General features: G+C 41.3%; 3 protein-coding genes across 5 annotated transcripts in view; 1 reads left to right on the forward strand and 2 right to left on the reverse strand.

The window, feature by feature from the left end:
* ITGA2 (integrin subunit alpha 2) overlaps positions 1-12,099 on the forward strand; it is a 101,027-nt gene extending 88,928 nt beyond the window's left edge. For both annotated transcript variants that reach the window (XM_039543217.1, XM_039543218.1), the window contains 3 exons: positions 2,791-2,880; positions 6,356-6,472; positions 7,660-12,099. In XM_039543217.1, coding sequence (XP_039399151.1) covers positions 2,791-2,880; positions 6,356-6,472; positions 7,660-7,749 — 297 coding nt within the window. In that variant the 3' untranslated portion in view covers positions 7,750-12,099. The remainder of the gene's footprint in view (positions 1-2,790; positions 2,881-6,355; positions 6,473-7,659) is intronic.
* A 2,001-nt stretch (positions 12,100-14,100) lies between these two features.
* On the reverse strand, positions 14,101-21,532 carry LOC120407549 (molybdopterin synthase catalytic subunit). Its single transcript, XM_039543223.1, has 6 exons — positions 21,497-21,532; positions 21,299-21,400; positions 19,143-19,270; positions 18,034-18,187; positions 16,648-16,771; positions 14,101-15,996 (listed from the first exon to the last, which is right to left on the reverse strand). Exons 3-6 carry the CDS (start codon positions 19,261-19,263, stop codon positions 15,928-15,930), a joined length of 468 nt encoding a protein of 155 aa, XP_039399157.1. The 5' UTR covers positions 19,264-19,270; positions 21,299-21,400; positions 21,497-21,532; the 3' UTR covers positions 14,101-15,927.
* On the reverse strand, positions 21,502-24,116 carry MOCS2 (molybdenum cofactor synthesis 2). 2 transcript variants are annotated; one of them, XM_039543224.1, is made up of 3 exons: positions 23,990-24,116; positions 22,711-22,832; positions 21,502-21,643 (listed from the first exon to the last, which is right to left on the reverse strand). In XM_039543224.1, exons 1-3 carry the CDS (start codon positions 24,014-24,016, stop codon positions 21,517-21,519), a joined length of 276 nt encoding a protein of 91 aa, XP_039399158.1. In that variant the 5' UTR covers positions 24,017-24,116; the 3' UTR covers positions 21,502-21,516. The 2 variants fall into 2 exon arrangements, with proteins under 2 accessions (XP_039399158.1, XP_039399159.1); XM_039543225.1 differs by lacking the exon at positions 23,990-24,116 and adding an exon at positions 23,456-23,596.
* Positions 24,117-24,721: the final 605 nt, after the last annotated feature.

The raw sequence follows: 24,721 nt of genomic DNA on the forward strand, positions 1-24,721 counted from the left end.
ACCACTGAAACAAGGTGGGTGAGGTAATATCTTTCATTGGACCCACTTCTGTTGGTTGGAAAGAAGAAGCTTACACAGAGCGCTTCTTCAGGGCTGGGGCCGACACGGCTGCAATAAATTCTTGTGCAGTCATATTATATTCTGAAAAAAAAAAAAACAATCTTCACTTTTGAACTGCAGCAAACCTTTATTCCAGCTTGTCAGGATTTTTTTATTGCAATTTTGAGGATTAATATTAATTTTACTTTTTTTTCAATTTGTGTCTGTTTTTATTTTTTAGATTTTTATTACTTGATTTTAACCTATTCAGCCATGGGGTGGCCTTCCCTATGGCCAGGGGCTTGTCATCCTCCTCACAGCCCTAGTTGGGGGTCTCTTATCTGCCTCACCAGCACCGCAGCCTTCCCCACACCTTGTGCGTACAGGGATTGGGTGTCACTGGACCTGCAGCCATGCAAGGAGCCCGCTGCAGCCTTGCTATCATGGCCCCTCTCACTGACTCCTATGTCAGCAGGGCTGCAGAGGGCTCCCTGAGCTGTGGCGTGGCATGGCCTGTGACACCCACTCCCTGAAGGTGCAAAGTGCAGGGGGCAGGCTATATCCATTCCATTACTGATGGATATTTTATTCATCGATTTCAGTGTGTCAGCTGAAATCAGCATTTACTGATATCTATGGATTTAAATTGAATCCTGCCAAGCCTGCCTATATTGCATTCATTCTAATCATTCCAAAATACCAAAAGCCCAGAACTTGATGATATCATTAGTGTTGTCAATTTTTTCCCTCAGAAAATGTGTGTACATTCAGTACAAAGATATAAAAACCTTTTGTTTGTTTTTTTTAAAGGGTCACTTGTCAAGGAAACAGATCCCAGATTGAATTTTACACTATGCTTAAAATATTGAAATAATAACCATGAGTATCACATTTTAAACTCCCACATGTCCTCCAAGACGTACACTAATCATGAAAAATTATCAGCCCTCTGAAACGAAACGATGTCTGCCTCTCAGCTAGGCAACCAACCAAAACTCTCCTAACATTCTGGGTTTGTTTGCAGTCTCTGGCATATGACGCACTGTCTGTGTTCTGTCTGCCAAGTCTTGTGACTGGGTATTGAAATTTACTAGCAGGATTCTTGTAAATGTCAATGCTTAGACCATAAAAAAAAAAAAAAGCCCTCAGGTCAGACTGATAGTGTAATAGGCTTATGATAGTGTGTGAATCAAGATCCTGCCTGCCTTTATAGTGTCCTTTTTAAGAATGTATTTGTTTTTTATGAGCTGAACCAAGGATACTTGGATGTTGTTTTAGATACACGAAAGGTCAGAAAGAAGGGGGTAAATGGCTGTGCATTGAGAGAGCAGGAAAGGTAGCAGGTAATGCTGGCTTCCCTCTAGCAGAAAAAAACCTGTTACAGTTTTCCCTCTCATCTCATGGCCGCAGGGGCGGGTCTAGGTATTTTGCCGCCCAAGCATGGCAGGCAGGCTGCCTTTTGCGGCTTGCCTGCAGGAGGTCCCTGGTCCCGTGGATTTGACGGCACGCCTGCGGGAGGTCCACCGAAGCCGTGGGACCAGCGGACCCGCCGCAGGCATGCCGCCGAAGGCAACCTGCCTGCCGCCCTCGCAGCAACCGGCAGAGCACCCCCCCCCCGTGGTTGCTGCCCCAGGCACACGCTTAGCGTGCTGGTGCCTGGAGCCGCCCCTGCATGGCCGCATATTCTCCGTTTGACTGTCAGTACTCCAGCATGAACAGCCATTTATAGATGGCACTGCACGCCCATAATCCTTTGCATTTAGAATGACAGGCGTTCTGTATAAAAAGCATGAAGGGTATGCATGCATCTGTGAAGCAGGGAAGAGAAAGGAGAGTGTTCTGAGGAGTCAACAGTCAAGTAGAGAACGATGATTCAAGAGATAAAAGGACCAAATATTTATCCTATCTGGGATAGCTTTTCCAGTACTGCATGCAGTGGTTAGAGTTCTGCCCACATTCCTCTACTAACACCCAACCCATTCCTACAGCACTCTTTTTAGACTGGTATCCCTGTACTGTTGGTTGCATATGCAAAGTGTCACATGAAACACAGTTGTACTGAATTGGCAATGTTCGAACTCCTGCACAGGCTCCACTAGCACTGGAAATATTAATGGAAGGAGATAAGATCTTTGGGTCAGGCACAAGAATACTTTTTTAAAGTATTCCACTTTTTACCTTTTTCAGTCCAGAAAGAGTGAGGAGGATCAGATGCTGAGGGATGGGGAAGAATAGATGGTGTTAGGAAAAAGTAAAGGGAAGAAAAGCAGAGAGAAGTTGGATAGAGACACAGGAAAAGGAAGGGAAAAGCACATTCTCATTTTACACTCCTTTTAAATGCCAGAACTATGTCCCCGTCCCTGTGCTATATTGCCTTTCCATTTCTCCCCTTCCCTCTGATTCTCTGGCCACCTTCACAGCTAAACAGCAGCAAAACTTTTCAAACAATGACAGATATTTCAATATCTTCTTTTCTCTGAACTATATGATGAAAATAGGGGTTTTTTAATTTAAAAAAAATCTTAATTATTAACGGTAAGCATAGCAAGGCTGAAGTGTGCATTACTGGCATATTCATTACTTTCCTGTAGATACTGGATCAATAAGCATTGGCAAATATAATTCCAGTTTTTGGAATACTATAATAATCTTCAGCTCTAAAGTAACATTGAGTTAAGGAGAATTATTTTAAAACATCTTCATTATAGGAATGCTTGATCAGATATTTACAAGTTTATTTTTCTATTGCAGTCAACTTTCCAGATGTTACAGCTGACAGCAGATGCAGAAATTAATACACATAACCCAGAATTATTTATAATTGGAGAGAATACCCTAACTGTGAGTGTTGTTCAATGGAAGTGTTTCCTTTCTTTATATTTTACTATATCTAAAAGCTAATATTTGATTTTAATGTCCCTGAGAGGTATGTGGCAGGTCACAGAAAATCTGCTCATTTGCTTGAATACATTAAGTTGGTTTTATTCACTTGTCTGTTTTAGAGTTATTGAAAATGTTACAGTTTCAGCTGGCTGGTGTTTCTACAAACACTGTTTGTTTTAATTTGTGTGAGCTTGCACACCTGACTTTTGTTGTGAATGAACTCCAAAACTACCAGCAAAACTCAGTAGAAACCTCTGAGGTTCAACTGATTTCATGTAAAAAATGTCAAATTTTACATTGGTTTTACCATAAAACAATAAATTGACCTGGATTCATGAACTTTAGGAAACATTTCAGCAAATCTCATCTGAGTTTTAAGTTCTATTTGCATAGGTGCATTTTGGTATAATTGTGAATGTTTTGCACAGTTCTAATGATGACCAAAATCACATCTACATTGTAACATGTTGCAGAGTATACTCCAATTTAGAATGGATGTAATATGGACATATTTAATAATCTTGATATTCTAGTGACTCTTATCTTAAATACTCTTTGTTGTACACACTGCTATGGTTTAGAATGTTTCCTCCCAAGGATTTAATTCATTAATATGTACATTTTAAATAGTGTTGGGAAAATGCTTTGTTACAACAGTAGAAACGAAAACATCTCCCTCCCTTGGTCTGGGCATGGGTTGACATTACTTCACCTGGAATACTGGTTTGTATTTCTTTTTGGAAAACTTCCGAGCCCATCTGATCCAAAAAATAGATCTATCCCAAGACCTTTGGGGATTGGAATGCAACTCAAGAAACAAGCTAATCAGGGAGTCGGCTTAGTGATGATGATGTGCATCAGCACCCAGCTGCAGCTAATGGAAAATCCAATTAAATATGTACTAGGGCAGTTATTGATTGACCTATCTCCAAGTGGAAATAAGGCCAAAGCACAGTACTACCTCTATTGTCATTGTTCCCATGAAACATTGCACTTTTGTAAAGAGATTCTAAATGGGTCCATTTGTACTCAGGCATATAGTCAGTTCCTGGAGAACTGCTGAAAAGAAGAGAAAGTATATTTGTGGGTTTGAAGAATTTCGCACTACCCCAAAACAGTAGATGCCAGTGTTTGGACTAGCATGAAACTTGGAGTGTCCTAGATCATTTTAATCGCTTGACAGCCCTAATCTACAGTAATCTTTTATGTATCCTGCATTATAAGTCTTTGATCCACAATTGAGTTGTGAGAGGTTCGGTTACGGCACCATGTATTCAGTAGAGTTAGAAAAATATACATGGTGTACAAAATGAATATTAGAGTGTATGTGTGTCCTCCACTTTTTAGTGATTCCAGATCATCTGAAAAAAATATCATTTCTAGTTCTCTTAGGGTGGAAATCCTGGTCGCACTGATTTCAGTGCAAGTTTTGACACTGATTTGAATGGTTCGTATTGCAGGTGTGATTTTGGCCATATTGTAGTGGTTTGGGGGCGGGAGGAGATGTTAGTTTGCAGTATTTTTATTTCAAAGGACATTTCCTTCAAATCAACTGGACCCTCAAGTCTCTCTGCCACCAGAGGTTTGTATGTAAATTCAGGTTTTCTCCATCTTTTTCTCTCACTTCTCAAATTTCCCCTTTCCACGTCAGATGGTAGCATGCCTCGCTGAGAATCCCTTACCAAATAACTTAAAATGTTTTGATTTTTGGATGAGATATTTTGTTGAGATATTTAAAGCGTCTTATGCACCCTTACTCCCTTGTGCCACCATGCAAGCTGGGCCACATTTTGGCCCTAAGAGAGTACCATTTGCATGTAGTAACTTTTCAAAGTGTAGAGCTGCCTTTTCAAAGGAGGCAGCTTCAGCATTATTTTAATATCCGTAACAGTTCCAGCCAACCGTCACATAAAAGCAGCTTTTCCCCTATTGCAAATTAGAGAAGCTTGTTTTCAGCACAAATGAATGTTGTCCCTGGGTAATTGGGTGGAGCTTTTTAGATGTACTTGGTATAAGAAATCTTCAGATTTTTTTCCAGTTAGAAAGCACTGCCAGTTGAGAACAAAGTACAGAAAGTTTACCTGCTAAAATCATTATTGTGGCTGTTCGGTTATAAAATGCATGAAGATTGTTGCAGTGAAATGGATACACATAGCCACACCTAACATAATAACAGGGTTCCAATGGTAAATCATTGACGTGTCAGTGTGGCTTTCCCAGAAAGCTTGAGACTAAATTCCATCAGACAAAGCTGAGAGCAAGCAACCCTGAAAAAATACATTGCTGTGGTTTATCAGGTTTCATAGCAAGCAAAACCTGTTCCCATTATAACTTTTTATAAACATTAACTACTCACATATGAAAATTAAAATGTGCCTCCAAAATGTTTAAAGTTTCTTAAACTTGCAAGTAGTATTAATCAGATGTGAGGTTTATAAACCTTAGACTAAGAGGTCTAGAAGAGCAATTGTAAATATCCATCCAAGTTTATAATCGGACTTAACCCATGTACAACTAACTAGTTCCATGGTAGCTGTCACCTGAAAATGAGTTAATTTCAAGATATTTTGGGAGCTCTGTATTCAGATAGTAGGAGATCTTCTGACTGGTGAGAAGCATGGCAGTGCCTAGGAACTCAAGGGAAGAGCAGATCCCAGCACAATTCCACCTTTTCTGTCCTTCCAACTTGACCCATCTCCTCTTGCTGCTACTTCAGGCTAAAAACTGGTAGTGGAAACCTGGCTAACATTAAGATCTGTACTAGTTCTTCCCTGCCCTTAGAGTAGTTTCAAGTAGAGTGTTAGGACCTGCAGGCAAAGAGCAAGAAGCCATCCGCCTGCTGGGATGAGAGGATAATGTGTGGACTTTTGTGTATATGAGCAAATAATGTTGCCTTCTTGTGTACTACTGACTACTACTGTCAGTTTGGACTAGTTCTCTTTTAGCTGAAGTAGCAGAGGCCTTTGTTTTGTGAAGATGGAGGAACAGCATCATCCCAGTTCTAGTCCCAGCCCCAAGTCTGTCTGTGGGTATATGTGATTTATCTAGCAGTGGTCTTTGTCTGCAGTGCGTGGATTCACTGCAGAAGGATTCTCATTAAAGGAAGGAGAAGGAGGAGGTGATGAAGATGAGATTACTCTTCCTCTTTGTTCAGTGGGCTCTGCAGAGACCATCTTGTTATGAGTTTGTATGTCACCTAAAATGATGGTACCATCATCTGTAGCTGGGGTGCCTACGCACCACCACAATGCAAATATCTATTAATAATAATAGGAAATAGCTATTAACACCAGCAAATCAGACAATAATTCTGGTGCAGCCCTCCAGCCTTTCGCCAGGGAATCTGTTCCAGCTAAATAAAAGTTGGGGATTAGAAAAACTTCTTTAATGTTGTTCATGTTGATACACAACAAATAAAACTGTCTGCTTTCAGATCCCAGTGACAATAATGAAGCCTGAGGAGAAAGCGGAGGTACCAATCGGAGTTGTGATAGGAAGTATACTGGCAGGACTGCTATTGCTGTTAGCGTTGGTTGCTGTTTTATGGAAAGTGAGTAGATATTCATATCTGTAAAAGTAAACCAATGGAAGTTCCCACCTGAATACACCAGGGCTATAATCGTAGGAATTGATATGTAATCATGCCAAACAATCATTTATCTGCAACTTGGGGAGAAAAATATTTTTATTAGTATTGCACCTTCCATGTGAGGATCTCAAAGTACATTACAAGGGATCCTTACAGCAGCCCTGGGAAATATGGAAAATTATTATAATACATTTAATAGACAAGGAACGGGTAAGCACTGACTTCCCTGTATAACCATGGCATCTGTTTTCTGATAGATGTCAGCCTACCTCCATGACTCGCAAGCTGTGCTCTGCACATACCTCCAATGTTCCAAGGGGGCAGGCTGGGCAGCAGGAGGGATGGGGGTGGACTTTGGGGAAAGATGGGAAAATGAACAAAGATATGCAAGAGGCAGGCAGTGTGAGTGGGAGATGGAGAAAGGAAGAGGCTTGTGGGGAGGTGGGAGGGGAGGGACTAAGGAGGAGAAGAGCTATCCAGGGTGTCTGGTTTTGGAAAAGGCAACAGATTATCTCTGTGCCAAAGCATTGGTGTTTGAAGGGCTCCCTGGCGCACCAAGGCAACTGCTCCCTGGGGAGCGTTTCTAGGTCCTGTGCTTCATCATAAAGACACTTGGCTGCACGGCTCTGCTGCTTTGGCACTTTTTTTTTTAAGTTGTGTTTGGGGCTATACCTTGAACCTGCAGGCTCGGGGAAGGCAGATGAAGACATGCCTCCTGCTTTTAAGAATTTTCTCTCTCCCTCCCCCCCCCTTTTTTTTTTTTTAAAGAAACTACTGTGTGAGTCAAGAATCAGGTTTAAATTAACAGTTTGCTAATTAGAGTTGGTAGTTTTCTACCACCAAAAAATATTGAAGAAAGTGTGGGGGGAAATTCTTTCATAAAAACAATTTATTTTTTTTGAGGAGGAGAAAGGTTGCCAAAAAAAAAGTTTACAACCTGAAAATTTTAGATAACTTGTTTTTTCTCAAAAATTAGTTTTTCATCAAAAAAAATGTTCTGTTGAAAATGTTTCTATCAGCTGAGAAATGTAGTCTCAAATGACTAAATAAATGGCATGTTTAGATCTAATCCTAGTACCTTTCATTACCAGGCAGCACAAAATAGACAATATACATGGCTGACAAACTATTTTCAAAACTTCTTACAGCTTGGCTTCTTCAAGAGAAAATATGAAAAAATGACAAAGGATGTAGAAGATATTGATGAAATTACAGAACTCACAAAAGACAAAGATTGAAGACAACAATGATGGGAATACAGAACTAATCCTCTGAGCCACAAACAATGGCTGTGGTCCAATCAGATCTTCAGCTGGAGTGCCTTAACGTTCAATAACTGTTAAACTTGTTTTTTAAGGAATGAAAATGCTTTTTTTATGGATGAAAATATTTTACAGATTCTTCTGTTTTGTAAGAGTAACTGCAGGTCAGTTTTTTTTTCACAAATATTTTATAGTATATTTTCTTGTATATTTTTTTTCCTTGCAAACAAATTAGCCCTTGTGAATCGGGCAGGTCTGGAGCATACACCTTGTGGTAGAAATCCCACTTCCATTCCACAAAGAGCAAAATAGAGCAACTTTTTTCAGATTTTGGAACAATATCAGTCCAAGTTAATAGGCTCTTGGTAAAAATGATTTTTTTCTACTAACTAAATGATCTAGATGACGACATTGCATGATGAATATTGATTCAGGACATGGAAAAGTAAAGCTCAGTTTGCAGTTTCTTAGCTACATTTTGATTGTCTTGGAGAACTGACTCACATTTCCCATCAAATCTGAGTCTTAACTAATCCATAACCTTACAGGTTGTATATATTATAAAATGGGCAATGCGTCCTGATTTGGGAATGAAGACTCCAGTCTACGCCCTAATATAGGGTGTCTGGATGGGTACACCATACCAAGTACATCACCATATTCCTTTCACTAAGGTGACAAAAATTAATTTTTTTACAGTGTATGGTATTGGTACTTCTAAATGAGACATGCTCCTGCTTTAGTGCTGCCTTGCATGTTTTGTCCTTTTTAAAGGCAGAAGATCTGAATTTGAAAACTCACTGTGACTTGCTGTCATTGAGCAGGGGGTTGGACTAGATGACCTCCTGAGGTCCCTTCCAACCCTGAGATTCTATGATTCTACTGTGGCAGCTTTCAAATTCTCAACACTACTCCAATGGATTTAAATTTTACTTCTCTGAACCCTTGTCTTGTACAGTTAATCATCTAACAAAGGAGAAAAAACAGGCCTATATTTATTATTATTAAAAATCACTTACCATACCTTTAAATTTACATGTCCTTTTTTCTTTAACCCAAAGAGCAAGGTGAATTGAAAACCTTTATTTGGATTCCTAATCCTTACTCACGGCAGTAACCCCACAGACTATTGGCATCATGAGAATGAAGATGCAAGATTTTGCCTTCGTTCAGTAGCTGACAATAAGGCAGGAGTGAAAGAAAGTGTCTGGTGTATTATAGGAGCACAGGAAAAGCTAAGTGATGTGCAGCTAGTGTGACAAAGAACAGTGGAAGATCTGTTCTATATTGGTGCTTGTACCACTCTCATCATCGTATTATGTGAGTGCCTTTCAGTGATGCATTAAGCAGTGTGACCACTGTCACATGCTGTTTGTTCTTATATAGTTAAAGAACTTTTATAAGTAACTTATGTTTTGTACAATTTAAAATACTGTAGTACTTTTGAAAGAGAAGTTTTAAGACCTAAAAAGGACGTCTTATTCAGGTGGCCTTATGTTACGCTGTTTAATTTACATAACATTTTTCTATTAAAGTGACCTTATGTTATATACCCTTTGCTTTAAAAGAAAATCTTTGAATTTTAGGTTTGAAAAACTAAGAATCTCCATGTTAAAGAGAGAGCCCACACCAATCTTGTGGGCTGAGATAATTGAAGTTTTGGTTGCCTCACTCTCATGACAGGAAGTTAACCTCACAAGCACATCACCTGTTGAAATGCTTTTCTATACATATTTTGGATTAGAAATAAGGTGGTGTCTGATAGAAGACAATTATCTGAAGGGTGTAAAATTTTCAAAGGGACCTAAATCCCATTTTCAAAAGAGACTTAAGAGTCTAAGTCCTCTTGACATTCAGTTAGACTTTAGGTAAAGATTTTTAAAAGTACCACTCTCTTCTATGAATGTGACTGAGGCTCCTACATCACTTAGTGCCTTTACACATTTTTAATCTTAGCCTCCTAAGGGCCCAAGTCACTTTCAGAAATTGGCCTTAGGCTCCTAAATCACTTATGCACTTTTGAAAATTTTTACCCAAAGTCGTCTTAGTCGGTAAACAGTAGCCAGCCAAGCCACCAACTTCCCTGACTGGAAGAGGTGTCATTTGGAATAACAGCTGAATTATTTTCAGTCTATCTGGTGTTTGTTTTTATTCTAAAAGTTTTTTTTTATATTTTCATATTCTATTTTTTATGGTGACATGTTGAAAGACAATCTGGATCCCAAACTCGATTGTCTGACAGATAAATACAGTTGCCACCACTTGTGTTTGTGGCCAAACTGAGTTTTTAAAAATTAAGTTGTGTTCTAAACAATTCCTTAAAGAACAAACTTCTGACTCGCAGTTATAAACCCTGGGTGCATCGACTAGCACATGCAACCTAAGATTGAAGATAAAAATTGGTCTCCTGCCTCAATTCTCTTTTAACAACTTGAAAAAAAAATTGCACTCATACTGAACTTGCAAAAACCTCATATATAATTAATCCTGTGCATTCAGAGCAAGAATAGGAATTTAACAATGCCGTGGATGGTAAAATCTTTCATTTCTTGTGCCTTTTGGTGGTGCATGTAATGGAACCCAGGCAAGCAACCAGTTTTTATTGTCAGTCACAAGTTGAATGTGCAGAAGAGTGTATTACATCCAGGGTTTTAGGTGCATGATTACATTCACTTGCCGTGACTGGGTTTTTCATTGTCCCAGGTGTTAAGATTTTTCTGGAAGAAGCGCTGTTCTCAAACTACAAGGAAAGCAGAGCATAAGTAGGGTTTTGCATCTGTCACTTAGCCATTTAATGTTACTAGTTTGGTGGGTTTGTTTGTTTGTTTTGTGTTTGGTTGGGGAGGGGGGGAAGGGCGGTTTGTATGTGTATTTTTTATTACTTAAATAGTTAATTCCATTTTGTAAAGAGTAATTTTATTGCACTTTTGGGTAGGCATAGCCTGAGAAATAATGCTGGAAATTTTATGTATATTTTGTACTGTGTATAACGGTTTGGGGGTTTACATTTTTAAAACCTTGTAAAGACATTTAGTTTTAGCTCTAACGTGTTATTTTGCAGTGCTGGGCTTTGATTCTGATCTTGCTTGCAACAGCAGAAGTCAGGAGTGACTCCAGTGAAATCAAGAGTTACACAGTGTAAAACTGGTGCGAGATCCGAATTAGACTGGCTGAGGTTTAGACGATATGAGTAAAGTCCTTTGTAAATCTCAAAAATTAGTCTCATAGGAGAAAGCGACAAAGAGTCGTGTGGCACCTTATAGACTAACAGAAGTATTGGAGCTTGAGCTTTTGTGGGTGAATACCCACTACATCTGTTAGTCTATAAGGTGCCACAGGACTCTTGCTTTTTACAGATCCAGACCAACACTGCTACTCCTCTCATAGGAGAGTGGACACTGAGATACAGATTTAACACAAATGATCAGATTGAGGACTCAGAACTAGATTGTAAACTTTTTGGGGCAGAGACCATCTGTTCTGTGCTTGTGCATAATGAGGCCCTAGAGCCCCTAGGCACCACTACAGTACAAAGGATAAAAACTAATTTTTGTTACAAATCTGAATACAGACTAATAAAAGCAGAGCTTTGAAGAGTGAAAAGCTCCACTAAAAGCCACTATATAAAATGCAGCAAATTTTTTCTTTGCTACAGTAGCAGAATCCTAAGGTTACGATATTGCAAGGTGCTGACAACCAGCTGTTGAGGATACTAAGAGGCTGTGCCTCAGGCCTTACAGGTTTTAGCCATTGGTGCAGCAACACTGCTAAGCTTGGCTGCACTGGTGTAAGTCACAGTTCACACTGATGCAGCACATCTACACTAGGGGATTGCACCAGTGCAGCTCTATTAATGGAGTTAGTTCCCACAGGCTCCCTCCCTTCTAAAATTACAACTTCACAACGCATTTGCCCTCCCCTCTTGGAGCAGTTTGTTGTCTTCCCCCTCCAAGTTGGCAGTGACTTTTGAGTGATCCTCAGACCCTCCTCTCACCTACTTCGTATTGCAGCCCAGTTTTGCACTTGAAAGAGCAACGTATGAAAGGTAAATAAGATCAAACATCACCAAATACTACATATGATGGTTACTTTTTATCAGGCTAACAATTTCCCCCTTTCATTACCTTTTAAACATAATGGATATAAAATGATGTTCTCACTGAGAAATGCAGTTAAGATTTAAAATCTCTGACGTTTCTGCCCTCTACTGTATGTATATTTTGCACTTTAGTACAGAATGCCATAGCACCTGATGTACTGGAGTTTGTTTTTGTTTATTTAATAACAAAAATAAAAGGCAGCACTGTTTGTGTACATTCAAATCAAAACTTCTGTCAAAAATTGCATATTGTGATTATATATATACACACACACACACACACACACACACGTGTACGTATCAGGCTGACAATCTTTACAAAACCAGGTTCAAAATATTTAAAAGGACATCAATACATTTAAAAATCATGTAATTTTTTTAAACCTACCACTGGCATAAGCAACACCCTGAGATTAATATTATTAAAAGGGGTTGGAATAAAGCCTCAATTTTCAGGTTTTTTTATATGTGCATTTGATAATTTGTATTATCACTTTCACTACTGTCCTCTGTGGGGGTCAGAGGACTTGGGGGCAGATTCAAAAGGTAGGTAAACGTGTATATAACACCACAAACTGGCAGTATAGCTACAGGAAAGAGGTAGCACTTTTAACTCTTTAAAATAATTTAAAGTTGGCCGTGTCGCTTTAGCCAACAAGAACTGAGCAACTATATTCTATTTCACAACACATATTGAATTCAGGGAAGGTGAATGTAGAACGGTGACTTTTAAAGTTTTTTCTGAAAAGATCATTTTGATCCCCTATAACACCACCACCTGCAGCTGTCTCTCTACTGACATCTACTGGATAGATCTTGATCCACATTCCTGCACCATCCATTACTTTGTAACAATCTCCCAGCATGCAATTGGTTAAAAATCAACCTAAACCACTTTTGAAAACATAACAATGAAGTACTAGGAGGGCCAGAGCAACACTAAAAAGTTGTTCAAATATTAAGCTATAAGTGATCATCCAGTCACAGCACAGGTTACTCTCAAATACTGCAAGCCAAGAAGTGAGAATTATTTTCTCTAAGGGGTTCTGCCATCAAATCCATTCTTTGCTTCCATGCTGTGATAGTTTCCTGCCTCCACCAGTCAACTGCCTGTGTTCCATAAGTTGTTCTCTGTGCCCTTGAACTTTCCTGTAGAAAAGCTCTCTCACCAGCATACCATCACGGGCATACAAAATAAGATATGTTAGGTATAATGCCTGGGTTAAAGATTTTTTTTTTTCCTTCATGACTGCAATGGGTTGTTACATATTGCAACAGGAGAGCTGATTATCTTAATGAGCACTAATGGTTGCAGCCACTTATGATGTTCTGGCCCAGTATTTCTCTTGCTGATCTCCTGCAGCAATGAACTGCCCGGGTTTCTAGCACATCACCCTAATGTCCAATGCTGTTGAGTTGCTGCATAAAACAGTATTTCCGCTAGTTAATGCTAGTTGTGCTGGTTTAGCTGGGTGTATCTTTGTTATATTATAGGATAGAGGTGAAGGCAGGATTAATCAGATCTTAAGTCTTCAGAAGTTGCTTGAATGTGTCAAGTATCTTAACATCCTATCTCTACTATAACTTCCAGTAACTCCCATAACCTTTAAATACGTGTGCATAAGCTTTCTTGGAACTTTTCCATTTCTATTTTATAGTCCAGTTGACGAACCCCAAATTACACATTTCCAAATTAAGACTTATTGTTCTAAACTAGTGCTTAGACTAAGTGATGCTTGTGCCTTGAAGGGCAGACACAAAGACTGATGGTGTGATCTTAGCAGTTTAACACAACATGCCTCACCTTTCTTACGCCTGGTTACTGGGAGGGAAGTAGTATTCCCCTTGATCTGAAATCTTCTCTCCAGCTGCTTCTATGATGGGGATATGTGAGTGATTATTCTGTTCTCCTTCCATTCGATCAGTTACAGATGCACCAGTGAAATCCATAGATTCCATAAGTTGCTGCTGACCTAGATAAGGTATAACTTTGCAATGTCATTTTCTGTTTTAATGCTAGCATATAAGCACTACACTGGTTCTGCCTGATTCATAGACTACCACCGATATGACATGTTAGTCCTATACCTCTCTTTGTAAGTAATACCCATTTTTTGCTTGATCCCAGAATCAGGGCCTCTCCCTGGAAACAGATTCAGGTGAAGCCATTACTGCCAAGAATTTGAAACACTGGGTATAATAAGTGCACTTAAAAAAACCAACAAATATTGATCTCTGTAGAAATTATCTTTATTCATGGAGCTGATAGCACTGAACAATCCATACAGCAAAGCCACATCCGAACAGCATCGTTCTTCAGTCGCACGTTCCAAACAAGGAAAATTCAGTCTAACTTACTCTCCCCTACCTAAATATAAGAGCCAAAGTGATACAGAAGACACATCAGACACCCATAATAGATGCATACATGCAAAGAGCGGCTTCTCTTCTTCCCAGGGATGTCCCCCAAAAAACAGTACAAGGATCCAGTTTAATCTCACTTGTGTTTGAAGTTTTGGGGTTTGATTTTGTATTAAAACTTATTCTGCTTGAAACTAACACCAAAGATTACTGTGACTGAAAGATGAGAGAGAGAATTGTCTTTATCTGTTTTTGCTTTGTGCAGTTGACTGTGCTACTGAGGAAACAGTGAAACAAGTAGGGCCCAAGTGTTGTGTAATCTTGGGCAAGTCACTACACCCCTGTGCTTCTTTCCCTTCCCATACCTTCTCTGGTCTATTTAAGATTATAAATTCTCTGGGGCAGAAGCTATCTATCACTAGGTTTCTAAGGGCTGAGCACAATGGGGCTCTGATCTCAGTTGGGACCTCTACAATACAAAACTACAATGCAAATTGATAATATTTGTATATGTGAGTAACTTATGTGAGTAGCCCCATTAACTAATTAGTTCCTCCTGTTAAATCTACTGAATTATTTTTTTAAATTGACTTTGTTTCAAGACAATGTCCTTTTAACAATTAGTTAAAATGAGAAATTTTATTCCTAACTGTAAATATTCTTGCATTTGTAGTTCAAGCCAGAGACTTAAAACTGTTTTAATTTGTAACAACTATTGGCTTTTTTAACCCATAGAATAAGACAGCTGCAAAAGCTGCTTCAAAACTAGTCACTTCTATACATCTATTAAAGTTCAGTTAAGTTTGTGTTTTATTGCTAATGCAAAGTAGTTGTGTATGATCTCACTTCGAATAAAGAGCTTTACATTTCCTTAATGTGACTGGACCTGTAATAACTACACAGTAAAAATATTTCTATGAACCAAAGCTACTGGGAAGTAACCATTAGTAACTCTGGGTAAAATTTATATTTTTTTCTCTGCTTGTACCAAAAACGTTTAATCAACTTAAAAGTGTCAAACTATCTAAAAGCCAGTATGTTGACTTTGCAGTCATATAAAACTAACAAAGGGTATTTTTAAGATTAAAAAAACACAAACCTGATTGTCATGTTGTGCTCTCCAGTGCTGGCAATGAACACACAGGGTGCCAGAATAAAGGTATTAAAGCAGCATATAGTATATAAAACTAGAGTCCTTTCAATTAAGAATTTTTTGGGAAATTGTTTTTACAAAACTGTCTAGCTATTTAAAAAAGCACAGCTGGGTGATTTTACAAAAAATGAAAGTTATTTATGAACTTAATCTAATTACTGTTTGTATTTTATTCTGTCTTAGACAGAAGTGTTTGTTAGAATGCATAAGCTGTTACTAGTTAGATTTACTGTAGAGTGGTGGGCAACTTGCAGCCTGTCTGGGTAATCAGCTGGCAGGCCGCAAGACAGTATTTACATTGACCGTCTGCAGGCACGGCTGCCCGCAACTCCCAGTGGCCGTGGTTCGCTGTTCAAGGCCAATGGGAGCTGCGGGAAGCGGGACGGGCCACTGCTTCCCGCCTGCGGACGGTCAATGTAAACACCGTCTCGCGGCCCGCCAGCTGATTATCCTGACAGGCCGCAGGTTGCCACCACTGCTGTAAAGTATCTACAAGTAAAGGCTGATCTGCATGCACTGTAGAGTGACTTTGGAGGTGGAGTTATTTTTCCACATCTGCCCAAAAGCATTCCTTGTTTTCTTTCCAAGAATATGCCTCCTCATAAATCTCCTGCAAACAAAAACAAAGAATGGGAAGTGCTTCAGGAGTCTGAAATTCAACAGCTAATCTGCTATTAGTTATACAGTACAAACAGTTTGCATAGTGTTTGGCAGACACACAGAAAGAGGACACTGTCTTGAGATGCATACAGTGTCAGGCCCTGATTCTGCAATATGTTCCATGGAGGGACACACCAAGCCTATGCTGATCCCCACTCTGGGGATTAGTAGGGCTGTGCAGGGTCCACCTACACAGAGCTCATGAATGAAAGCATATAGTGCTCATGATGACCAAGTTGTAATGCATTTGCCTTCTACATTATTCCATATTAAACTACTGAGCCTTTATTTTAGAAAGGGGGATATTTAACTTGTTCATGAATCAGAGTTTTTTTTTTTTTTTTAAAGCATAACATCCCAAATACTGGAAGCTGACAATCAAGAGCCAAGTCCTCAGAACTGAACATTTGGAACCCAGAACCAGTCCTGTCCCAAAGCACTGACCATCCTTTCTCAGACCATACATCCCTCTGCAATATAAATCACAGAAGTGGACAGCTGACAGTTTTACATGCTTATACAACTATCGGACCCCAGAGACAGAGAGCACGGTGAAGACGAGAGGTGGCTTTTTTTTGTAAGCTACAATACTTAAATTCACCTTTTTCCAAATTGGAACAGTTGCTTTCAGAGTGTTGATGCAGTATTGCACAGCCTCAAGAGATGCCACTCGGTGTGGAGAGGAGACTGCTACAATCACACTTGCTTCTGTTACTGGAACTAAACTAGGGAAAGACAGGAATAGGACACTGAACTTCACATTTACAGTGCATTAGCATCTGAAGTCCTCAACAATGGCTGGGCTCCATTCTACCAAGGCACTGTACACAACACAGAGTAAATGAGCATCCTTGCCCCAAACAGCTTATACTCTAAAAAACAAAACCCACTCAACTTGAATCAGCAACCGATGCTCAAGTCCTACGCTTTTTACAAACATATTTCCTCAATTTTTCTTTTTAAAACAGGTTTACAGGATTAGACAGGAAAATTGTTTTAGGCAATACAGCATAGAGCAGAACTTTGCTAACTTGCAAAATGATTGTGAAACTCATTGCAAGGGACTGAGTTTTACCAGTGAACAAGTATCAAACAGCAAGGGCCTGTTCCAGCCCCTGTGTACCTGCACAATCACTGACAGGCTGCACCCGGGAACCTGGCAGTACAGTTTGGCCCGCTAATAGCACACTTCTGCATCCAAACTGAATTTGTAAAGATTTTTAGTTTCATATTATGAGGATTTTTTCCATCTAGTGTAATACATTTTGTAAAAATAAGTGAAGTCTCACATAACCTAGCTTTACTGAACAGTGGTAATCTTTGCTGAGAGGTGGGGAGGCAGCCATTTGTGATGTGCTCAGATTAGACCCTGATCCTGAATCAGGCTCCACTAGCACCAAAACCTGCATCTACCCAGGAGATCCCAGTACAGGGTGGACCTGGTAAGATTCATGCGCCATTACTTTCCAATGGATCTGCATTTTAAACTCAACAAAAGGGTAATTGTCAAGTCTTGGGAAAAACCCTTGATCTCCCAGCCAGCACGACTGGCAATGCCTATTTCAATGATATTCCAGGCTAGGACTGAATTCTAGACCTTGTATACTCTGGTAAACTTGACTTAAGTTCTGTAGTGAAGGGCTTGGATTCTGTGGTACTCCAGGGCAAGAGACTGGAAACACTATGGCAGCTTCAGATAAATCTTAGTTTTATTTTCACTGTGTTTCAGGCTACGTGCCGCCTCAGGCATCCATCACCACACTGGTTTGTATGTGGTTCATGTTTTGAAAGTTTCTTTGGCAACTCAGAGATGGAAACTGATTTTTTTTAAATGACCAGGTACTGCAGCATAATTTTGCAACAAGGGGTGGATTCAGTGGCAGGTTTCGCAGCAAAGAATATGCAGGTTCCTGCCCACACCATATGCAAGTACAAGCATACTGACATTTAATTCAGATTTAGTTTGATACATCTTGGCCATACATACCCAAGTCTATGGTGCACTGCTATATGTTTGACTGAAGGCCATTTCTGTCTAACATCTCTACAGATTTTCTTTATTTCAGCTTCTGCCATTGGTGAGTATGCTTCATATTCTAAGTGAATCACCTTTTTCCCTTCAAAGTTATTCCTTGTAGTACCTAAAAATAAATGAATTACTAAAAACAAATAAATTATTTATTTCTATTGCAAGAGTACCTGGGAACTCCAGCCCTCGGTCAGGACCCCATTGCGCTAGAACAAAAATATACTCCCTGCTCCAAAGAGCATATGATCTAAGAATGTCCAAACAACATATTTCTTATTCTGGAAAAGGTTCAACCAACTCACTGCAATGAGCTGGAAGTGATTGTTTTTTTTAAGTACGTTAACAATTCTTAATGTATAAAAAGGACAGAATTTAACCCACAGATTTTACATGCCGGAGTTACCAATGCCCAAGATGGCAACATTGTCACTAGCACAGATCTGGCCCTATGTGTTTAGAAAGTTGTGCCTGTTGTCATGGCAATTGCTCATACAACATGAATAACTCTATGGCCTTTAGGCACACAAGGGTATTCACTTCTGAGCACAAAGGGATCTGAAAATGTAGGTCCTGATATACTAACCACAAGGCTAGAATTAAGTCTCATCTCTTCAGATACTATTTTATGAAGAGGTAAGTTGCATTTGGGCTACACTGTGGCATTGAACCCCAGCCCTACACTGGAGGGTGGTGGAGAGACAGCTCTGATGGTCAGCACAGGGGGTTGACAAACATAGTTCTATCTACTCCCCATCTCCTTTTGTGTAAGTTGCTCCAGGGGAGCAACTAGCAGCCCCTGTGCTCCCCCAAATATAGGGGCTGCAATTCTAGGCTGACCACACCAGCCAGAAGGCTTCTAAGGCCCTCATTCCCTATTGCATGAGGGCTGGCCATGATCTTGCTTGAAATGATTAATATATAATTTGCTAAATATTATTGGTTTGTCCCAGGGACTTATTTTTTTAGTCGTCTCAGGAAGCATGAGGTTGAACTTATGAGGTCACCTCTGCTCTACTTACTGATGGAGCTACACATCCAGCGATTTATTTTAGGGGCATTAAACTCACCTATGAACAGGGACACAGCCCCACAGCATGGAGAAATCACCAGCTCTGACACTTCATCTGTAGAGAGTTTTTCATAGCTCAGTTTGATGAAATCTTTGGGCTCATCTTCATTTTCATTCATGGCTTCTCTGGAAGGAAACAGAAAGCTATGGAACTCAAAGATTTAATAAGTTACTTTTCTAATTACATTAGCCATTTGGAAGCTGCTTTCTAAACAGCCGTGGGACCTGAATTTATCCAGCAAATGTATGGCACCCACTAACGTGCCTCAGCTGTAGAACTCACTAGTAGAAATGAAAAAGGTCAGTCTCCATGCCGAATCAGTTCTTAGCCCCTTTGCTGGGAGAACACTAATTCTTGTTGGCAATTTCTGGAGGTCCCAGGGCTCAGTTTGTTTTAATATACCAATTCTAGGACCCAGTCTGCAGTGGGATCAGCTAGCAGAGACCCCTGTGCTAGCATGTCCTATTGTATGACTGGCTAAGAATGTCAAATTATAAACTGTCTGGAGTTAGAAGAAGGCAGGTAATCTTATGATGATAAAAAAACTGCTCCAGGGGCAGTTTAAAAGCATTCTTTCAGCCAGGGCTCATTGACAGAGCAGCAACCAGTCCAGAAAGGGACACTGCCACTTTCTATGGGAACAAGAGATGTCACTTAATCTGGGAAGCATGAGAAGGAGCTTGTTTAACAGCAGTGAGCTAGATTCTGATCTCAGTTGCACCAGCATAAATCAGTGGAGTTATCCCGATTACAGTTCTTGAGACAGTGAGAATTTCATCCACTGAGACTATCTGAAAGGAGAGATGTTCTTTTAGCAAAAGAGAAAAAGGATAATTTTATATTTCAAAATTGCTTTAAATCATCTTAATTTTAAAAAATCAAAGTGAAAAAAGGTTTCTTTTTATTGTGATATTAGCCAACCATGAGGATTGGCACCTCTACTGAAAGCCACAACTATAAAAGCACAAAAAGATCTTAAAAAAAATACAACTTAAAGGACCACATTATCAAAGAAACCTAGGCACAAAACCTAGTCTTCACAGAACCCCTGCTTAGCTGCCATCAAACTTCACAGGCACTCAACCTTCCTTAGCACCTAAGTTTTTGCACTGAAAGTTTCCAGGGAGCCTATTTTTTGGCTTCTGAGCATACACACTATTGCCTCGCTCTAGGTAGCTGGGCACCTAAGCCCCAGTGTGATGCACAAAGCAATGGAAGATGCGCATTCCTCTTCCTAATGCACTTGTGGGGCCAATCCCATAGGCATGCTCAAGACCATGGCTAACGTCACACAAAGTGGGGGTGGGCGGTGTGGACCTCCTTCCTAACTTGTGGTCCAGTGATTAGGGTACAGTCCCACCGCCTGAGGGAAGAAGGGATTTGAAGAGGAATCTGTCACCTCTCCGGTAAGTGCTGTAGCTAGTAGGCTATAGGATAGTCTGATATGGGCCTCCCTTAGTCTCTCCCATTAAAGCTGCTCCACTGTGGATAAATAATGAGTTAGTCAGTGGGCCAGAGAGACAGAGCGCAAGAGCATGTGAATGACTCTACAGCCTGGTGATTAGAGCAGTCACCCAGGATATAGTGGACACAGGATCCAGTCCTCCTGCTCCAATGATATATGAACACAAAACACTGAGGAAGACCCATATCAAAAACAGTCTGAGAGGTGGCAGATCCCTGTTCAAATCCCTTCTTCCCTCTCAGGCAGAGGGGCAACTTGAACCAGGGGTCTTCCATATCCCAGGGATGTACCCTCACTGCTGGGCCAAAAGTTATGAGGGAGATGGTCCTTCACCACCACCTTTGGTGCCTAACTCTGAGAGGGTTCACAGCTGAGAATCCAAAGCAGGAGGCGGTACTCAACTACTTGAGAGGGGTCGGGCTTAGGACACATCCTTTTCCTTGGCATCTCCTATTAGCTAGTTTATGCCACTCCCTACCTAGTGTGCTGGCTTTTGTGAATCCCACTCTTACGTGCCTATCTCCTGCCACTCATTGCCCAGGAAGCCAGAGTGCTTAACTCAGGCTTTGTGAATCCCAGTGATCTGTCTAGGCAACCAAGTCCCTGTGTGAATCTAGCCCAAACTATTTTGAAAGCTTTTTCCAATCTGTTGCAAATATGTTAATCATTTATTCCTGCACCAACTTACACCTCAGTGTCAGCATCACGGCCGTCTACTGCAGGGGATGCATGTTACACCCACTCAAAGAGTTCTAGCAGAAGGGGAAAGTCATCCACAAATCACTAGACCCTAAATAGAGAGGAAAATTAAAAAAAGATAATTCCAGCAATGTTTCAATACATGATCAACCCACACAGAGCATTTACAAGAAGAAGCTATACATACCCAAGTGTGTTCGCCAGGAGTTAGCCCCCGCTGATAGGTGGGATAATGGCAACCTCGTCACCTGACTGCAGGACCAGAAGCTGATCACCAAGAAGCACGTATTCCTGGCGAACAGCGAAAACCACTTGATCCTGAATGGCAGCAAGTCTGAGAAGGATTAGCAGTAGCATAAATATATTTAAGTAAAGTGTTTGCATGAATTCTCATAGTTAAATGTGAACGATTGACTGGTGCACAGCCCAGGGAAGCTGAAGTCAGTAAGATTACGACTTGCGCATCTGCATTTGTACTATTTTTTTTTTAATCACAACAAACAACTGTATGCCCTTGGACTTGGGGATTATCTTTTCATGGGAAAGGGCCAGTGGTGAACCAAACCAATAAAATTTCTATGGATAGGAACTGAGCTGGTTATTTCAAGCAAAATAAAAAATAAATTATATACAGTGGATAGGAAGATACCATGTGTCCAGTAGAAAAGAGTGGTGAAGTTTTATTTAGAAAAGGTAAAATCATAATAAAAGAATTATACTTTGTGCTTACAGTATATAGCACAGACGGGGGAAAATACTATTGCCCAGAAGCAAGTAGATGTGCCAACTGGGCAAGTAAGACTGTCAATGTGTTAGAGAACTGGTTAGAAGCCAGTGGTCACTGCTGACAGAAAGGCAAGACACAATTTCATTTTCCAGCCAAGTCAGGTAGGGTATGTAACATCTTCAAGAGCTTTGCACAATTTGCCTCTGTAAAACATAATTTGATTTGCTTTTCATAGGGAGAATAAAACTTGCAAACTACAGGCCACAAAATGATCAAAGTCCATAGGTTTTAGTAACCAATCCAGTATCAGGCTATATGGTAAAATACACTCCAGTTCGATTACTTGCTACTGCTACAGCAAAACCCAATTTTGTTTGATTTTAGGCAAGACCCTCTCTAATATTTAATTACAGCCTTCCAGTTGCAAGCTTAGCTGCTGCTACTAATGCCAGCCAGTTTAATGCAAAAAATCAGTAAAATATTCACTCTTTTGAACGTATTTGTAGAACTACATGCTCACAAATAAGATCACAAGTAGCAAAATGTAGAACAGATTTTACTACTTTTATTATACTGAAAAATTGACACACATTTAATTCAACTATATTACTTTTGTAACTCCGTTAACAGTTTACAAAACCCCAAACTCGAGGACACCACTAGTCTAAAACTACCTTGGATGCCTTTTCACAATTTCTTCCCACAGCTGTAGAGAGGTTAATTGTTGCAGTACAGAAATAATCTCAGAGCGAACACCTGCCAATTCAGCGCTCTTGGCAAAGTACAGCGCAACAACCTGTTAAAAGACAAATCGCCATTCAGATTACACACCATCCATCTCCTGCCTCCTCAATGGGTATTTATAGCGCAGGAAATGGGCCCCAAACCCATCCTCCAAGGAAGAATGCTGGATTAAGCGTTACGATTTTAAAATAAAAATCACATGCAAGTGCGGGGTTCTCCACTTTCGTTTCACTTCTTCACGTTAATGCCTGATCTCGTTTTAGGCACGAGAACCACACGACAGCTCATTACACAGACTGCACCCCAAGCCAGTACGTGATTAATTAGGCCCGGCTGCAACTGCTTATTACATTGGGGGCCCTTAAGGAGGTGGCCAGTGTTCTCGTGACTCCCGCAACAGATGAATGGTGAGTGGGGGGAAGGGGGCTGATTACCACGTGTCCCCTGGTCTCACCCAATCCCCCTGCAGCCACCCGACCGCCGAGTCCAGCGCGGCCTGAGCGCAGGGGCTGCCCCGGGGCACTGCAGAGCGGGGAGCAGGGGGCGAGCCCCGCCGGGGCGGAGCGGCACGTTGCCGGCTGACTGCCTCTGCTGTGCTCCGGAGCAGCCCGCTGTCCCTGCCCCCCCGTCCCGGTGCCGTGTAAACACCCGCCGGCCCGGGTGCAGGCTACACACCTCGCAGCTCATTGACGGAGCCGTGCGGGTCGGAACCCGCTTCCCGAAGGAGAACAGGCTGCAGCGCCTGCGCCCGGCCCGAGCAGGAGCAGCGGCCGCTGCGCGGAGCCCGCCGGCTGGCCCTGCCTCCCGGCCCGCCCACTGGGCCGGGGCTCCCGCCTGGCCGGGCCTGCGCCCTGCTACAGGGCAACGAGACGCCAGCCCGGGGCGACAAAAGCGGCTCCAGCCAGCCCCACCGTGGGGACGGAGCGGGAGTCCCAGCGCTGAGCCCAGCCCAGCCCAGCCCGGGGGCGCATTGTGCGGCTCAGCCCCGCCTTGGCAGTAACGGGGCTGGACCCGGGGAGAGGGTGGTCGGGGATCCCCCGGCCCCTAGTTCCTGCTCCGGCGTCTCTGGAGCGGCTCAGATGCGACGGGCCCCAAGGCCAGAGCTGTCCTGGCACTGAGGGCTGGAGGGCGCTCGCTAGTCCAGGCCGCTGCGGGAGCGTCCTCGGATCGAGCCCGAGCATGAAATGAGCCGGCAGGTACCGTTCTCACCAGCCACAAACCAGCTCTCCCGGACATTCGTTACAAGCTCATTAGGCTGAAAGGTCCTCAGGGCAGCGACCTTGGCTTTGAATTCGTCCTGTGACGTCCAGCGCGGTGTTTGGGACAGTGTATCAATAACCAATTTGCATCGAAGGGATCCAGACGCTCAGTTTCACGTTATAAACATGCAATGTAATTAAAAGGAATGGTAACAGCAGATGGTCTCAAAATATCCATAGTGTGCGTCATATTTTAATACAGAGCATCCTTTCTGATAACTACAGCAATTGGTTACATGGAACAGTACCCGTGGGACAATATTTAAAGGAGTGTTAGCTCACTCAGTACAATTAACAGCTGGAAATAAGGGGGAGCATCCAGCATTATAGGACAAGTACCGGTACATGCTCTGAAGACTAATAACAAATGTTCCATATACCACAACTTGAGAAACCTTGATGTAATAAACCTCTGGCCAGGTAGGCCTACAGTTGTCACTGTGCTGCTCACCTGTATCTTCACAGCAGCAGAATAGTTTTCAAATCTTCCAAATGTAAAGACCCTATCACTTGAACAAGAGGAGAATTTCTGATACCTGGACAGTGATATGGGTTTATGATGCACATTTTGACCATTTCTGATTTCATCCAGGTAACCCAGTAGTACACATTCACTCTAGCCCAATTGTTACAACATAATATAACAACAAATACTATGCCAGTGGATCTCAAACTTGTACTG

The sequence above is a fragment of the Mauremys reevesii genome, linkage group 6, assembly GCF_016161935.1.
Source record: "Mauremys reevesii isolate NIE-2019 linkage group 6, ASM1616193v1, whole genome shotgun sequence".
Lineage (NCBI taxonomy): Eukaryota > Metazoa > Chordata > Testudines > Geoemydidae > Mauremys > Mauremys reevesii.

Coding starts and splice junctions, on each gene's coding strand:
- MOCS2 (XM_039543224.1), bottom strand. CDS start 24,016: ATGTCCGGGAGAGCTGGTTTGTGGCTG. Junction 22,833..23,989: donor GGAGAGCTGGTTTGTGGCTG/GTGAGAACGGTA, acceptor GTCTTTTAACAG/GTTGTTGCGCTGTACTTTGC. Junction 21,644..22,710: donor ATTGTGAAAAGGCATCCAAG/GTAGTTTTAGAC, acceptor AATCCTTCTCAG/ACTTGCTGCCATTCAGGATC.
- LOC120407549 (XM_039543223.1), bottom strand. CDS start 19,263: ATGAATGAAAATGAAGATGAGCCCAAAGATTTCATCAAACTGAGCTAT. Junction 16,772..18,033: donor GCAGTGCACCATAGACTTGG/GTATGTATGGCC, acceptor GTCTTTCCCTAG/TTTAGTTCCAGTAACAGAAG. Junction 15,997..16,647: donor CTGTTCCAATTTGGAAAAAG/GTGAATTTAAGT, acceptor TTTTGTTTGCAG/GAGATTTATGAGGAGGCATA.